This window comes from Rhinolophus ferrumequinum, chromosome 8, assembly GCF_004115265.2.
Source record: "Rhinolophus ferrumequinum isolate MPI-CBG mRhiFer1 chromosome 8, mRhiFer1_v1.p, whole genome shotgun sequence".
In the NCBI taxonomy this organism is placed as follows: Eukaryota; Metazoa; Chordata; class Mammalia; order Chiroptera; family Rhinolophidae; genus Rhinolophus; species Rhinolophus ferrumequinum.
Window position 1 is genome coordinate 51,612,644 of NC_046291.1, and position 17,551 is coordinate 51,630,194.

The window sequence follows — 17,551 nt, forward strand, 5'->3', positions numbered from 1 at the left end:
AATGACCTTTTTAAAAAAATATCAGACACCTTTCTTTTGTTTGGTTTTAGTCTTCTCAGTTCTGTTTAGTTTGGTAAACGAACCACTACTTTCAGTGGTGGATCCAACAACCAGCTGAGCTAAGTGGGCTGCTCCTTTCTCACAACCGAGCTTGACTTTGGCACATTTACAGACTTGCCCGGTGTTAAAGGTCGAACCTTGGAAGGGCTGTTGTGATGGGATTTGTTTTCCTTGCCTTGCTTGTTAGTGGTAATGTTTTGCTTTTCAAATACTGCAATCAGCACGCTCAGGAATGAAGATTTGAAAAAGAGAGAGTGTGTGTTGATAACCACTGCTTTATTTTTATGTTTTTGTGTTCTTAATCATTTGTTTTTAATCTAGAATCCGTGTGACTCTTTTCAATCTTGATATAACATGTATGCTAGGAAGCTGCTGAACAAATACATCTTTTAGATATGCCTAGACTTTATTTAGTAAATAACTTAACAAAATTTGATATACCCATCCCGTATAATAGAGTGATAGGCAGTGGGAATGGGGGAATAGCTATCTTCTGAGATATTCTTTTTAAACATATGCATAAAATTAAAGAGGACAATTTTTACATTATTATAAATTGCATACTTTTCTCCTGTTAATCTGTGTCCGTATTTCAGACCCAGCCAGAGACCCTCACAGGGTTCAGGAAAATGTTTTCCTGCCTACAATGTTCATTCTTTTTTTCTGTAGCTCTGATTAGCATCAGTCTTGCAATGACAGTATTGTGAATGGGGCCACAATGATCTGAATTAAGGACTAAACTTAAGTTCTTCTGCATTCCAATTTGGACAGCTCTCTAGATTTTTCTAATACCACCAGGGAAATCTTTTTCACCTCTGTAAAACAGAGATAAGGGTATTCAACACAGTGGTGTCACCAGGCTATGGGGCCCAACGTTTGTGGCTTGGCTGTTAAGCCCTGCATAAAGGAAGAGCATTGTTACATTTGATACTTTTCCTGTCTGTGTTTGTGAAACCTGTCTATGTAAAAATGATGGATTGAGAGAAGAGGAAGGGTGTTTTCTTTCAGCGAACTTGGCTAAGGAAAGCAGCTCACAGCAGAACACTCAAAAATACAAAGGTCTCTACTAGCATGTAAACTGTCTTTTGTTGAGGACCAAATCACCACAGTCATATCCCAAGCAAAATGAATTATCTCTCTTTAAGGCCAACAAAAAGCTCTCAAGATAATGACTGGACAAGTATCATTAATTCACGATTCTAGTAATAGACAATAGCCTGATTCAGGCTGAAAGTGTCACCCTTCAGGAACTCTCAGCAGCCATTCATCTTGAAATGCTGCCTAGCTAAAGAACCTTCTTCAACAAGACAAAGACGTGGGAAACAAAATGGTAAACAAAACAAAACTGAAGACAATTCATGATTTGAGGACTCAAATTAAACAAGAAAATATCTATAAAGTACTGGGTATACAACAAGCTACAGTTAAACTGTAGTTACAATCATTGTAACTGACAATGGGAGAAGAAAGGTGGGAAAAGTCGGAAAACTTTAGAAAACAATAATGAAGTTCCTCAAAAAATTAAAAATAGATCTACCATATGATCCACCAATTCCCCTTCTGGGTATATCACAAGATGAAATGAAAACAGGATATTGAAGAAGTATATGCATGCCCATGTTTGTTATAGCATTATTCCCAATAGCCAAGATATGGCACAGCCTAAGTGCCTGGATGAATGGATAGGAAGATGTAATATATATAAAATGGAATAATATTCAGCCATGAGAAAGAAAGAAATCCTGCCATTTGCAACATGGATGGAACTTGAGAACATTATGCTAAGTGAGGGAGTCATACAGAGAAAGACAAAGAAAGGCTCCATAAGAACAGGAAGTCAGGCAGTTCTGAACTAAGGAAAAGGGGTAGGAGTCTGGGACTTCAAAGGGGAGGAAGACAATTCAAGACAGAAAAACATGTGTTTGGTAAACATGCTTGCTGGGCCACTCAGGGACAATGGGACACAGAGGGGACTTAGGTCTGCAAGCCCTGGCAGGTTTCCCCCACCACAATTATCCCATATTCTTTGTAGTTATCTCTGGTGATAACTCTTCTTCCTGGAAGAGCCACTCTATCTGAATTCTTTTAGGTAGTTAAGGGGGAGGTAAAAACCTCTTCCTGAGCTGTTTGGGCCTCAATTGTCTTTAGTGCAAAATAATCCACATGCCAGGGGTGGCACATTCTGGGGACTCTTGTTCTGAGCCTCCACAATAATATTATTAAGTTTTCCTCTTTTATCATTAGCCCACCAAAATTCTAAATAGCATCAACAAAAACACAGACTCACACACTGAAGTAGCGTGGCAGTAAGTTTGAGGTGCCCATACAGATTATCCAAAATATACTTTAATAATGAGAACAACCAAGATGGCACAGTAGGTAAACGCTGTGTTTACCTTCTCTTACAACTACACCAAAATTACTAATCTACAAAACCACCATTATTGAGAATCGCCTAAAATCAAGCTGAACTGAAGCCTTTCAACTAAGGACTTGCAGAAGAAGCCACCTCCAGTCTGGTAGGAGGGCCAGAGACGCGGAACAGGCTGGTCCCACACCCGCGTGTGACCATGAAAGATTGAGAGGGGTAGTTTGGCTGTGGGGGTCTCTCCCCATCCCCTAGAAGGATGAGAGATGCAAGCCCCACTCCAGCCCAGGGCTCCAGTGCCAAGGAGAGAAGTGCCCATAATTTTTGGTTGTGAAAACCAGTGGAGATTGTGACTGAGTGAGACTGAACGCAGCTGCACTCACAGGCGCTCCCCGCGAAGACTTACCCACCAGTGGAATCACTCACGCTGAGCTCCAGCGCTGGCGCAGCAGCTAGAAAGGCGGCAGGGACAAATGGTGGGGAGTTGAGTTGTCTGGCTTGGGATGGGGGCTGGAGAAGCAGCCTTCTCCTGGACTGGAAAGCTGGCGGAAGCCATTGTTTCTTTGTTGAGCCCACCCCCTTCCCAGCATGCAAACACAGGTGGCCATCATTTCTGAGTCTCCACCTTTCGTTTGCCCCACCCTGGAGATTTGAGACCTGGCCCCGCCCCACTTTCGAGCACACCCAGGCTGCTTTCAGTGGCTTTTATGTACAGATCACCTGCCTTGTCTCAAGCTGTAGACTTTCCTAGACTCTCAAAGGTTCGTGGAACCCAGACAAGCAGCATCTGGCTGGAGTGTGTCCTGTGCTTCTGACTGAGCAGCCCTAAGCTGGCACTAGCAGCAGCTGGCCTTGGTTCGTGGCTTGGCCTCTCAAAGGCGCTTCCAAGCATAGCAGGGGCGGCAGCCATCTGTGGATTTCTTTCTGGCCCCCACTGGGGTGGGGGTTAGGGGGTGGGGAAGAGGAGGGGACCGGCTGTGGCTGAACTTGACCTACAGCAGATCCCCTCCAAGGTGGTCCTGGGCTGGCGCCCCCAGTGGCCAACATCAAAATGAGCTGGAGCATCATCCAGCTGCCTCCAAGTACGACACATCCAAGGGACAGATTGGGCAGGCACCAGAATCCTGCTGAGGCACTTCCTGCTCTGTAGAATCAGCCCCTGCACCACAACTCCACTGTAGTCACAGCCAGTCCTCACAACCAGTGAGCGCAAGGGTCAGTCCCTCACATTGATATGCAATTATCAACCAAGGTGCAACTACAAGAGGAGAGCACACACAACCCACAAAAGGGACACACCTGGAGTGCATGGCTCAGGTGACCAGGAAGACTGTGTCACTGAACCCCACAGGAAACAACTATTACATAAGGCCATTCTACTAAGTCCGGAAGACATAGCAACCCTACCTAATACATAGAAACAAACACAGGGAGGTAGCCAAAATGGGAGACAAAGAAGCATGTCCTAAATAAAAGAACAGAACAAAGCTCCAGAAAAAGAATTAGGCAAAATGGAGATAAGCAATCTGTCAGATGCAGAGTTCCAAACACTGGTTATAAGAATGTTCAGTGATCTCAGGGAGAACTTCAACAGAGAGATAGGAAACATAACAATGGAGATGAAAACCATAAAAAAGAATGAGTCAGAAATAAAGGATGCAATAATGGAAATGAAGAATAATTACAGGAATCAACAGTAGGTTAGATGAAGCAGAGGATCCAGTCCACAATGTAGAAGATAAGGTAGTAGAAAACACCCAGCAAAAAGAAAAAAGAATCCAAAAAATTGAGGAGAGTTTAAGGGGCCTCTGGAACAATATCAAGCATACCAACATTCTCATTATAGGGGTGCCAGAAAGAGAAGAGAGAAAGCAAAGAATTGAAAACCTATTTGAAGAAATAATAACAGAAAACTTCCCTACCCTGTGAAGGAAACAGACATACAAGCCCAGGAAGCACATAGAGCCCCAGACAAGATGAATCCAAAGAGGCCAACACCGCGACACATCGTAATTAAAATCCAAAGGTTAAATACAAAGAGAAAATCTTAAAGCAGGAGGGGAAAAGCAGTTAGTTACCTACAAGGGAGCCCCCATATGACTGAAAACTGATTTCTCAACAGAAACTTTGCAGGCAAGAAGGGAGTGGCAGGAAATATTCCAAGTGATGAAAAGCAACGACATACACCCAAGATTGCTCTACCCAGCAAGTCTCATTTAGAATTGAAGGACAGATAAGGAGCTTCTCAGACAAGAAAAAGCTGAAGGAGTTCATCACCACCAAACCAGTATTACAAGGACTCTTAGAGGAAATTCTTTAAGATAGGAGGGGCATTAAGGATGGGTGAAAGGGAAAGGGATTAAGAAGTACAAATTGGTTGTTATAGTCAGGGGAATGCATAAGGAACATAGTCAATAATATTGTAATAACCAGGTATGGTACCAGATAGGTACCAGATCTATCAGGATGACAGATGGGAATGGGGTTGAGGGCAGGGTGAAAAAGGTGAAGGCATTAAGAAATACAAATTGGTAGTTAATACAGTATGGGGAATATAATAAAAAATGTTGTAAAGATCATGTAAGGTGCCCGATGGCACTGGACTTATCAGAGGGACCACGTCATAGACTGTGTAGAGGCCTGACCAATGTGCTGTACACCTGAAAAGCCGAAGTAGAATAATATTGAATGTCAACTATAACTAAATATATAGGTATATATAGTCACGGGATGTGGAGTACAGCATAGGGAAGCTAGTCAATGGTATTGTAACAGCTATGTAAGATGTCAGAGGGGTAGTAGCCCGGGGGGGTGGGTTAGCACTTTATGAGGGGTTTAAATGTCTAACTATTATGTTGCTTTGTACACCTGAAACTAATAAAATTATATGTATGTATATACATATTTAAATATTGTTTTAGATTATTATTGGAATACAAGAAAAAAACTTAAAAAAAAAAGTTTCTTAAAGAATATGTGACCTTTAGTATACATTTGACCCCAGTTTGAGGAATGCTTCAGAACAATAAGTGATCCCTCAGTCCTTCCTAGCTCTCAAATTCTACAAACTATTTCTATTCTTAAGAAGTTTGCCCTTGATGTTCCTCCTAGTAGGTGCTCAATTAAATATTAGTTTAAATTGATTATGGTTTGGTATATAAAGTTATCCAATCTGTGAGATAATAGAAAATACATAGATTGGTCTTTGCCCTGGTTTCTGGCAGAGCTCCTAAAACCCTTGTAGTTTCCTAGGTGATAAAGAGCACCTAGGAGAATCTGTTGTTCTGATTGGTCTTCGGTTCCTGAGACCAAGCTCCTAAATCCCTTTGAATTTCCTGGATGATAAGAATATCTTGTTCTAATGAGGTGACTCTTGGTGGGGTCCTGGATGAGGACTGGTCATAAGAAAAACCAAGCCATGATTAGAGCTTGGGATTTTCAGCCTCAACCCCCATTCTCCAGAGAGGAGAGAGGGGCTGGAAATGTGTTTAATAATTGATCATGTCTATGTGATGAAGCCTCCATAAAACCCCAAGTAGTATGGGGTTTGAAGTTCTGGGTTGGAGAACACAGGGAGGCGCTGGGAGCGTGGTGTGCCCGGAGAGGGCATGGAAGCTCTGCACATACCTTGCCCTCTGCATCTCTTCCATTTGGATGTTCATCTGTATTCTTTGTCACATCATTTTATAACAAACTGGGAAACAGTAAGCAAACTGTTTCCTGAGTTCTGTGAGCCGCTCTAGCAAATTAACTGAACCTGAGGAGGGGTCATGGTAACCTCTGATTTATAGCTGATCGGTCAGCGCAGGGACAACCCGAACTTGCAATTGGCATGTGTGTGTGTGTGTGTGTGTGTGTGTGTGTGTGTGTGTGTGTGTGTAGGTGGGTGGGTGGGGAACAGTCTTACGGGACGGAGCTACTTCCAGGTAGATAGTGTCAGAATTCAGTTAAATTATAGGACACCAAACTGGTGTCACAGAATTGCTTGGTGTGGGGAAACAAAAAGACCCACACATCTGATGTCAGAATTGTTATGAGTGTGATAGTAAAGGAGAAACACAGGAGGAGTGTAGGTTTCCTGCTCACAATCCAATCTTTTTTAAAAAGCAGACATTTTTATCTGCATAATTTCTGGGTACAATTCTTATAAAAGCTACATAAAAATACTTATTAAATTCAGCAAATTTGTTCCATTATGCCCTTCTAGCAAAGTGTAGATGAGATATTAGAGGATAAAAATGTGCTGGACAATTATGCCTATACCCTATTCTGAGAGAAAGGATTGCAGCTGCAAGCCTGTGCAGCCTCGATGGCCATGCTTTCTACATCTGCCAGCCTCACACTTCTCTCTTCATCGGCCACAGCACCAGGGAAGGCACCTACCCAACCTACGGTGTGCTGAGCAACCTGTGACTTCTCTGGTTTGTCTCAAAAATATGAGCTGGGCCAAGCAAATTCTCTCTCTTTTGGGATTTTGAAACAAGAAACATGGAAGGAATTTGCTGGTTAAAGATAGGAGCTGCTGCTGGTTCACGAGGTAGCCTCAGGGATGGGAAGCCCTGTGGATGGAAGTTAACATATGGGAGAGGAGCAAACATCAGACGTTAGTGGCATGGAAAGCAGCATCCACGTGGAGGTGGCTGCGTCACGTTAATGGCAGAGCATGAGGGCAACGATCCAGCGACCCTGTGAGGCCTCTGGACCCACTGTGAGGTCTCTTCAGTCCCTCCAGCTTCAGTCTTTCTGAGGGTCTACTCAGCCCTGGTGCCACTTCTCAAATTACCTTCAGCAAAGAGCCACGCTCTCCATGCCTCCGTTTCCTTAACTGTAAAATGGAGATAATAGTAGGACCTACCTCGTAGGGGTGATTGTGAAGATTAAGTGAGGGAAGGGTTCAGAACCGGGCTTGGCACATAGTGATCACTGAATAAATCTTGACTCTAACCGTAATTATTTCTTCCATGATATAGTTTATATTACATTACAATAAATTTAACTGTGTTTGAACTAGCTGCCATGGGACTGTTTCTTATAGTGAAGCTTCAGTCAAACAAGCGTCGTAATTTTCCTTTTGAGTCTCCTTGGAACTTCATCAGTGTTGATGAGAAGTATTGGATTTCTGAAAATTGACCATCTAGCATTGGGTCTCTCATTTTTAGTAAACTCGTTTTGATTCTTTGATAAATTAAGACCGGGATTTGCTAGAATGGTTCAAATTTAAGGAAAGATTATGAGTGTGTTACATTAAATGCAGGAACTAGTGATTTTTAGACATTTTTTAGAGAAAGACAAAGAATAATTGGGTAAGCTAAGTCCTGAGAATTTCAAGTTCAAAGCCACAGGCAAGAATGAAATGCATACAGTCAGGGGAAAGGAAGCAAGTGGGGTGGTATGCAGGAGGACCAAAGAACTGGCAAAGGAGTCGGGGAAGAATTATTTCTGTCCCACAAAATAAACGATTTTTCTTTTTCCATTTTATGTTTCCACCTCTTTCTTTCCAAGTTTCTAATTTGGTCTACAGGGAAATAATTCCCTCTCCCTCTGAGACTTGTTTCTGAATTAACAATGGAAATCAGAGGGAAGGAAGGGCCAGTGCCTAACACACGGTAGGAGCTCAGCAAATGTTTGCCTGAATTGAGCATTAAAATGTACTTTACAGACAACTTTGTTAGAAATACTTGTTCTGTAAAAATATTCTTTCTAAAGCACCACAAAATCCAGAGAAACCAACACAGGTCTGATGAAAGAAACAGGAAATATTATTGCCTTAATGTTTTGTTTTTAGAAGCATTTTGTCACACCGACTAACCCACAAAGACTCTCCCAGTCTCCATGGAAATCCAGAAGGCTCAAGTGTACCAAAATAAAATAAGTATTAACTTATAGCTGCCGGACCTCACGGACACTGATTGCACATGTGATTAAACATTTCACAAAGCATAGGCTTCCATGAGAACCGTGTAGGGAAGAGCCCAGCCTGAGTGGCCTTGAGCTCTGCCTCTGCCTGAGTAACTGGCTGAGTGACTGGGCAGGTATTTTACCCCTACAGATTGGTTTCTTTGGCTGTTCAATGAGGACATTGAACTTCTGGAGATGGTCTTTAAGATGCCTTCTGGCTCAAACACGCAATGGAAGTATGCTCAAGTTCAAAATTTAGGTGGTGGGAAAATGTAAAACAAGTAGAAAATGCAAAGCTCAGGAAAGACCTCAAATTACAATTGGGGAGTACAGAGATATTAATGGTGTCTGTGGCAGCCAGCCTCCAAGATGACCCCTCCACCTTAGTGATTCTTGCCTCCTGGTATTCACGCCCTTGCATAGTCCCCTCCCATACTGAAGAGGCTGACATGTTTAGACAGTAGGCTATTACAGAAACAACCGAGTGTGACTTTTGAAGTGAGGTCCTAAAAGACGTTGTGACTTTCACCTTACCCTCTTGGATCACTCTGGAGGAATCCGGCCATCAAGTCCCGAAGATACTTAAGCTGTGGAAAGATCTATGTGAGGAGGAACTGTAGACTCTTGCCAACAACCAGCACCATGTGAGAGAACTGTCTTGGAAGCAGACCCTCCTGGGCCAGTCAAGGCTTCCGATGGAGCTTCAGTGAACACCTCACTGCACTTCATCAGAAACCCAAGCCAGGATCAGCCAGCTAATTCCTGAATTCCTGAACCACTGAAACTGTGAGCTAACAAATGTTTATGCTTCTGTTAAGCTGCTAAATTTTGTTATATACCATGTTTCCCTGGAAATAAGACTGAGCTGGACCATCAGCTCTAATGTGTCTTTTGGAGCAAAAATTAATATAAGACCTGGTATTATATTATTTATTATATTATATTATATTATATTATATTATATTATATTATAGACCTGGTCTTATATGATATTGAAATAAGACTGGGTCTTTTATTAATTTTTGCTCCAAAAGACACATTAGAGCTGATGGTCTGGCTAGGTCTTATTTTCAGGAAAACACAGTAGCAATACATAGCTGGTACAGTGTGTATGAGAGGAATGTAGTTGTTCTTACAGTGTTTGTATAAGAGGCACTGGTTGTTTCACCTTCACTCCTTATTTATTCACTCATCAGAAAACTTATTGAGAACGTTTTCGTGCCAGGCACTGAGCCAGGTCCTAGTAGAAATTCAGGGGGAAAAAAAAGTTTCCTGTCTTCAAGAAGCTCATAATCGGGGAAGCTGGGACCAGGGTAAGAGGTGCCAAACTATAAATGCTTGTAACAGATGCCACTTTGATATCCCTGCTTTAATATCGCATTTTCTCTTTCTGCCGGTATTCTGAGTCCATAAACTCTGGCTATGACTTCAGTGGTTGAAGAGAATGCCACATGATTGTTTTGGGCTTTAATAAGAGTGATCAATACCATCAGCTCCCCCTTTAAATGCTAATGAACGCTTTAACACAGCAGATGCAGACACACAGTACACTGCAGATTAAAATTAGGCACAACATTAAATTGCTTACCCATAGCAAAGGAGCCAGTTTGGACATCTTGATAATCGTCCACAACCAGCTGACAAATCTTGAATTGTCCCTGCACCAGCACTAAGTCTTCCCCAGTGTCAGCCAGACAGACATCACCTGGCATCAGGAGAGTGCCTGCTGCTCCGGGTACAAGAAGGGAAAACTGCCAGGTCGACTTGCAGTCAAGCTTTAGGTACTTCAGGAAGCAGTCACACAGGACTAGAGGGCATTAGGAAGAGGAACAATTGATATGTGAAGGGAGGCAGAGGTTGCCACCCCAAAATATGCCTCTTTGGCATAAGGATTACTTTAGGCTGATAACTTTTAAGAAATTGAAGACCCAAGAGAAGCTCTGGAAGTGAGTAGAAGTTACCCTTGTGTAAGAGACATTTACATTTATAAGGGAAGCCCCCTCTGGAAAGGTGTCTCCCTCTCTGTACCAGGAACAGCCAGATGACCCATCTCTAGGAACTCGCATCAAGGGAGAAGGCAGTGCTTTAAATCCGTGGAACAGCCTTACCCTTGTTTATTGTGCTTTCCCTGGTCACCTCCCAGAATTGGCTCCCCCACCCACCATCACCTACTTTTGTCTTTAGTTGGAGATGGTATTTAAGGTGATGGCTTGGGCCATTCTGGGGCAACTCAGCCTTTCTGGCTCTTTCCCATTGTATACAGGAGGTACACATGTTATCAAATTTCTGATTGTTTTTCTCCTGTTCATCTGTGTTTTATTATGGGGGCTGGGGTGTCAGCTGAAAACCTAGAAGGGTAGATTAGAGGTAAATTACTTTTTCTCCCCAATATATTCATTAAAAAACAGAACTTTATGCATCTGGAAAGGAAAGCTATATAGTGAGATTCTATACATCTAAAATTCACACAATGTCTATGTGTGAATTTCTTGAACATACATAGTATTTCTATTCTTTTTTATTCCTGTGATGAACGTTTATTGAGAGCCTGCATTTATAGTGCTATACTAGGTATAGAAATTCCCTATGATGCAAGGGGCTGTTTCTTGGGGAAAACAAGCTGGCCTTTCCCTTGGCATACCCACAGTCAACTCTCAGGGATGAGCCCCAAAACTTATCTGTGTCTCAGCGTTGTGCTCATGGGCCAACTTACATTGGCAAAACTCACAGGAGACTGATGTATAAAATCAGAAGGGCAATTATTTTAACACAAGAAATATAACTCTAAAGTGGATTAGAGAGTCCTGTTAAGGTCACTTAATGAGCATGGATTAGAAAAACAATTTAGATGATTTGATGGTTAGCTTGATTAATAAATTAATCAATTAATACATTCATTCAGCAAATAGACTGAGTACCAGTCATTTATTTATGTATAGATACAATGGTGATCAAGATAGGCACGGCCCCTGCATTGATAGGGTTGGTAGTCTAGTGAGAAATGCACATGAGCAAATGTTGGAACAATTATAACAAGGGGGATTGCATATGAGTGAGTAGCCAATATGTGGACACATAAGGGCCTGACCCAGGCATGGGACTCAGGGAGAGTTTCCTGGAGGTAGTGATGTCTGAATAGAGAGCTGAAGGATGACTTAGCCAGACAATGCAGGGGAAGCTGGATGGAGGGAGGGAAAGTTCTGAAGACAGAGAGAGCATGGCAGCTAATTCAGTGTGGCTGTAGTATGGTGTTGGGTTGCTGTGGGGAGCCGAATGGCCATGCAAAGTAAGCGGGAGCTGGATCATACGACCATCTCCACAAAGGGTTTCTGTCTCTCCGACTGGGTAGGTTCTCCAGGCAGTTTGGGAGGGGCTCTGCTTACGGGCTTCCACGAGGGATTGGGCAGACGGTGTCCTGCATGAAGACTTGGCTGGAGAGTACAGCTCAACTTTTCCTTCGTGGATCACTTTTTTTTCTGGGCTTGCAAGGCTGACCACTTCTGGCTGTCCCCAAGCCCACCCGTAACCTTCCTCCCACTGCCTCTGAAAAACTCATGCTATCTTTGGATTACTTCATACCTCCCTTCTGATTTACAAACATGTGTTTCAGGACTTGGAGGTATTGTTGTGTGGTGGCCATTCCATCAATTAGTACTCAGGAGTTAGTCTTATTTCCCTTATTGTCATTTCTGCGGGCATCACTGCATTGTTCTCACAGAGCCCCTTCAGGAGAGTGGGACTGCAATGGTGCAAGAGTGTGTGTGATAAAAGGTCCCCAAGAGGAGTACAGAATGGAAAAAGTGGCTGGAACTATGCAAGGAGGCTGTCAGCTGGATCTTCATCTCCGTGGTAGGGAAGGAAATTCTTTGGGACAGTCGAGTAAATGGAACATTGGTTATGGACAGTGCATCTTGATTTTAGTTGTGAATGAAATATGAGGTTATAAACCGTCTTCATTTTTTAACTCTCTTAATTGGTCATGCATTATTTGGCCAGCTGATTACTCAAAGGGAAAGGGCAATTGAGTGGTGCCTGCTACACGAAAACCTTCAAAATTTTGACTGTGGATTTGGCACTTTTTCTGCCTCCGCAATCTCATAAACCCAGTTCTAGCAATCGCAGACAGAGCTGGGTCCTGGTCTCATGCTCTGGCTTCCCCAAAGCATCCTGACTTAACTGTCGCTTCTCAAAGCCAACGATGGCAAGAGATTTTATAAGCCTCCTGAATACGGTGTCTGTATTTAATAATAATTTAAAATTTCAATGATGCTGCACCCACAACAAACTAGTCACAGCATCTCATGACTGCGCAGTTTCCGAGAGTCAGAGTTTCAGAAGCATGCCCTGTCTGTACCAACTTGTTGAGGTGAAATGGTAAATTATAGAGACGGCACTTACAAGGCTTATAAAATATTTGGTGCTTCTGAACTGAAACAGTCACAGTTAAGTCAGAATGCCCTGAACTGTGGCCAACATGAATTACTGGATAGTCTGATCTTGCTGTTTTGACCCTAGGACACTGTCTCTTTATCTATGAATAAAATATTTTGATAAAAACTATGCAATTATTGAGAAATGCTTTCGTCAAAAAAATTTCAGATTGAATGTCATTATGTCAATTTAATTTCCTGATTTTCTACCCAACATAAAATTGTTTCCCATTTTCCCATTAAACTTTTTATTATATTGATTTTCTTCCCATGAGATCAGTTCTTTTTAATTTAAAATTTACAATGAAGATTTTATATATCCAAATTTTCTTCTGTTCATACCAAATTTTACCAATGATCTTTTGTGCTGCTGTGAGTTTTCCTTTTTGGCCATTTGTTTGTTAACCTGATTTTCCCAGGTCAGGTTTTCCAGTTGTAAACTTTACTATGAATAGCTTTAAACATTGCAGTTTAATTTTTATTATTTTTATGAACTAAATTCATGAATTGGTTGAAAACAATCGCCAGTTTATATTTATTTCTAAAGTAATCTTTGATAAATAATCTCCAATGCTCCTTTACATATATGGGATTAGGTGATTATTCAGGTTAGTTCTGTAGAACTAACCAGTGACATTGTGCAAAGAGCAAAACATCCTGCTTTGTCTGGGCTATGTCTGGAACAATGACTGTCTCTAAGGTAGCAAGTGATATAATATAGACTTACCAGTTCCAGACTTGTTCAGATGCATACTTGGGGATCACCAAATCCCCACATTTAGAGGTACCCAATCCAAGATATACTTCTTTATTTGTTCTTACTATATTTTTTTCTTAAAATATCCTTTTTTTGGGAGAGGAGTAATTAACCTCAGCCTCCTACAAGTTTAATATAGTTTCTCTTGCTGGCAAATGATTTCGTTTGATGGAAAAGAAATCCGGTTAATTGTTGCTTTGATTTTTTTTTTAATTGTTGCTTTGTTCTTTTTAAAAAAAAAAAAAAAGTTGCTTTGTTCTTGATTTGCATTCACCTTTCAACCCGGCAAGCAACTTTTGATGAATAATCATCAGGAAAAAAAAAAAAAGAACATCCAACTCTTATTATTTTTTTACAACCAAGAAGCAGACTCTAGATGATCTTATTTTGGTTTTGACTGGGAGCATTGATGCTAACAAATATTTTTCCATGAGACATTAAAAACTGGTCAGTTTTGTGGACTGCTGGAATAACCTCTTTGCGATCGGTTACTACACTAAATAGGGCTGAGGTCATTAAGTCATCTTACTACCAGCTTGGATTCTCTAATACATGGACCAAGAAAGCAAATAGGGAAAACAGCATGAAACAAGCGATTGTTTACATAGCACTTTTTAAAGCAGAGTCTTCAATAATTCTCCAGAATGCACATTTTGTTCAATAATTAAAGCCATACTTTGTGTTCCTTTCAGAGTGACTCAGTTAAGACCCTGTGTTCAGCCACTTATCCAAAAATTCTAATCAAAGAAAATATTTGGTTGCTTATTTGGAAGCAGCATGCCAGTAAGATAGCATACTTTGTATTAGTCCACTTTTCTTTAAATTTAAACGTGAACAAAGGACAAGAGGAAAAGAATAATTGAAAACAGACTGTGGTTGATATAAGCTTGGTGAGAAAGGATCACTGTGGAGCTTAAAACCATGGAGAAGTTATCCGTAATGGAAAAAGAGTATCTCCCTATCTGATTTCACCATTTCCCATTGCTTTTGCTTCTAAATGCAGATGGAAAACAATACGACTTACAAAACTGAGCTGTTGAATCAACGTTTAGATCACAGCTTCCCTGGTAAATAAAGGCCATTTCTTATAACCTTGACTTCAACGCTACCCACATACAGTTTTCCCTGCCAGGCCCAAGCACTGTATTAGAGCAGGGCAGCCACTCTGGGAATATACACATGTACTTGATGACTGGTTTCTATTAAAAGAGGACTCAACCTCACAGAATTACCAATGCGTCATTTAGATTTCTGTGGAGCACTGAGAATCTTGTGTAGGGCTAAAGACACTTGCTATTCAGGGTGACTGAATGTTGAACAGAATTTCAGAATATATTGAAAGTAACATTTATTTATTTGACATGTAATACGTTTGTTGCCACCCGACTTTTTGATTTGTAAAACATGAAGAATTTCACAAGTTGGATCCCACAATTCCTTTCCTCAACTGCAGGAACTTTCCTCCCACCCGCACTGTTTACTTCTTTACCCCCAGCTGCTTACAGCTTTCTTGCTGCAAGGATGGTATTTACTGTCCTGCTGGAACAAGGATGTTTGTAATTTTAAATTTGTCTGGCTTTTAGCTTGTGACATTATTATATTATTATCCCGCTCTGTGTCTGTTTTCTTACAGATTTTAGATTTCTGACATCCCAAGATGTCTTTATGGATGGTTGTTTTCTCCTCTGTGCTCCTCCTTTGGTAACATGTACGAAATGATACTCAAAAGCAGTCTCCAAAATCTTGTAGGCAATTTGGTTTCTGATAAGTCTTAATGAATGAGATATGCCTCATAATCAATATGAAGTTCAATAACGTTTTTTATTGTCTAAAAATTAGTTCAGCTCTGACCATGATAAAAACCCAAATGTGTTACTAAAATAAATACTAACCAACAGTGTTGAGACTAAGGTAAGGCAAGGGACCTGCTTGCATTGGCCACAAAATTTAAGGGGGCATCAGAACAAACAACACCTCAGGAATCCAAATAGATGATGTTTTCATGCAATATTTTTTAAAAAGAAAATGAATGCAAAAAATTCATGATGAACAAAATATCAGAATTTTAAATAAAACAGGCTCGCTAACAGCGCCTTCCTAAGCTCTAGCAGAGCTTTACACAAAAAGGAAAATCAGTAATATTGATCCTGTCTTTATCTAGGATTTTGATTTTTTATTTTTTGCATTAATTTTCATTTATTTAAATATTGTATTAGAATATCGTTTATTTTGATTAATGAGCTTTTGGCTACCCCCTTAAATTCTGTACCCAAGACGAGTGCCCCATTTAACTTCCCCCTAGTTCAGGCCCTGCTAACCAGACTGGCAGTGGTTAGGGTAATACGATGGTGTATCCCCTCCTGTAAAATGTTAGATCAGGGGGAAAACATGTATAGTTATGATTAAGTCTAGCTACTATCATTGGTCAACCAACATCCATAATTTTAGCCCTGGTCTGGCAGTCATCTCAATTAGAAGATATTCCCTAAATCTAAAAATGGAAATGTTGTCTTTTCCTTAATTGTCTGAAGACATTATATTATCAAAATCCATTACATTACTTAAAAAAAAAAATACTGCTTAGGAATACTCATCTAATTCAATTCATCAAAAGGTTCTCCTTCCACGGTAGTTTCCTCTGGCCCTTTCTCTGTTAGTCTTGGCAGGAGAGGGCCTGTGGGGCTTCTTCCGGTATTTCACTTTTGTCCATCCTCCTTCGCTGACTTTGTTCTCCTCTTCACTGGCTCCTGAGTCAGTCTCAGGGTGCAAAGGCATCCCTGGTATCGTCCTGGGTTCATGGCGGTCATTTGGGCTTCGCTTGAAGTCGGGTGACTGATGCGTCGTGAGTGCTGACTGATTAATTCTGTAGAATTTTCCAGAATATCTCTCTCTTGAAGGAGTGGAATGCTGATTCTTTCCACTGTACCTTCCTCGAGGAGAAGAACTGAGGGATACACTACCCCGATCATATTTGTTCCTACTTCTACCTGAGTATCGAGCACTCTCTGAAGAGTTGTCAGTAGTGAGACTGGAAAAACCACTGTCTCTGGAGTTGAGATGCAGAGAAGAGAAGTTTTTGGTCAGTCCATACTGGGTAGGAGAGGAGCTTCTGGATTGGCTGATAGGTGTAATCTGTTGGTACTTAATGGGCACCTGGGCCCGCCTCACAGCAGCAGCGTAGGAATCCTGGTCGTTGAAGTACGGGTAGAATTGTGACCCCAGGATAGGATTGCTCTGGGAACGCTGTAAAGAAGTGTTGGATGCAATCTGTCGCATCCTCAGAGTGTCTAACCACTGGCATTCAGCACCTGCAGAAGAAATGGAAATGAGCGTCTTTTAAGCCCCAGCAAAGCTGCGTGCCTAATTCATAAGCCTGACTCCGGGAGATTCAAGCTTGTTTGGGATGCTCTCAGCTTTACCATTCATAGAAATTCTAGGCTAGGTATAAAGACATTTACTGTATTATTATAAATACTTTTTTTAAAAAAATAAGGGCATTTATACTTACTGAGATATGCTATATGCTTGACATTATCTCATTTAATCTTCCCAATAATCTTCACAGGTAAATACTAATAATCTTATTCTATCAACAAAGAGACTGAAATTTGGAGATCAAGTAATTGGCCCCAGGTCACTCAGCTAATAGTTCTAGGTCCTTCTGCATCTAAATCCCACCTTCTTCTTACCTAGCCGTGTTGTCACTTCTAGAAATTGCTGTTTAAGTGTGTTTGGATGGCAGGGGCATGTTTAGTAAACAAAAGGCTTTTTGCCAGCTAGCACTTTTAAATCTTCAAGAACCTCAAATGCAGAAAAAAGAAGTTGGGTCCCAACAACCGAGACAGGGAGGGATTACTTGGAAGAAAGTTCAGATCTCCAGAGGAGAGCGAGATTCCTGCGGTTTAGGATTAAGAAATTTTTTTTTTTCTTATGAAAAATAAAAAAGAAACTTCATGGCAAGCAGGAAGAAGGTTAAAAAAAAGAAAGAAAGAAAGAATGGTCAATTGACAAGAAACATTTAGTAAGCTTAATATAGTC

The 17,551-nt window shown here is 41.1% G+C and overlaps 1 protein-coding gene across 2 annotated transcripts in view; it reads right to left on the reverse strand.

Moving 5' to 3' along the window:
* Positions 1–16,089: 16,089 nt before the first annotated feature.
* MAP3K20 (mitogen-activated protein kinase kinase kinase 20) overlaps positions 16,090–17,551 on the reverse strand; it is a 161,779-nt gene continuing 160,317 nt past the window's right edge. For both annotated transcript variants that reach the window (XM_033112750.1, XM_033112751.1), the window contains exon 20: positions 16,090–16,821. In XM_033112750.1, coding sequence (XP_032968641.1) covers positions 16,121–16,821 — 701 coding nt within the window. In that variant the 3' untranslated portion in view covers positions 16,090–16,120. The remainder of the gene's footprint in view (positions 16,822–17,551) is intronic.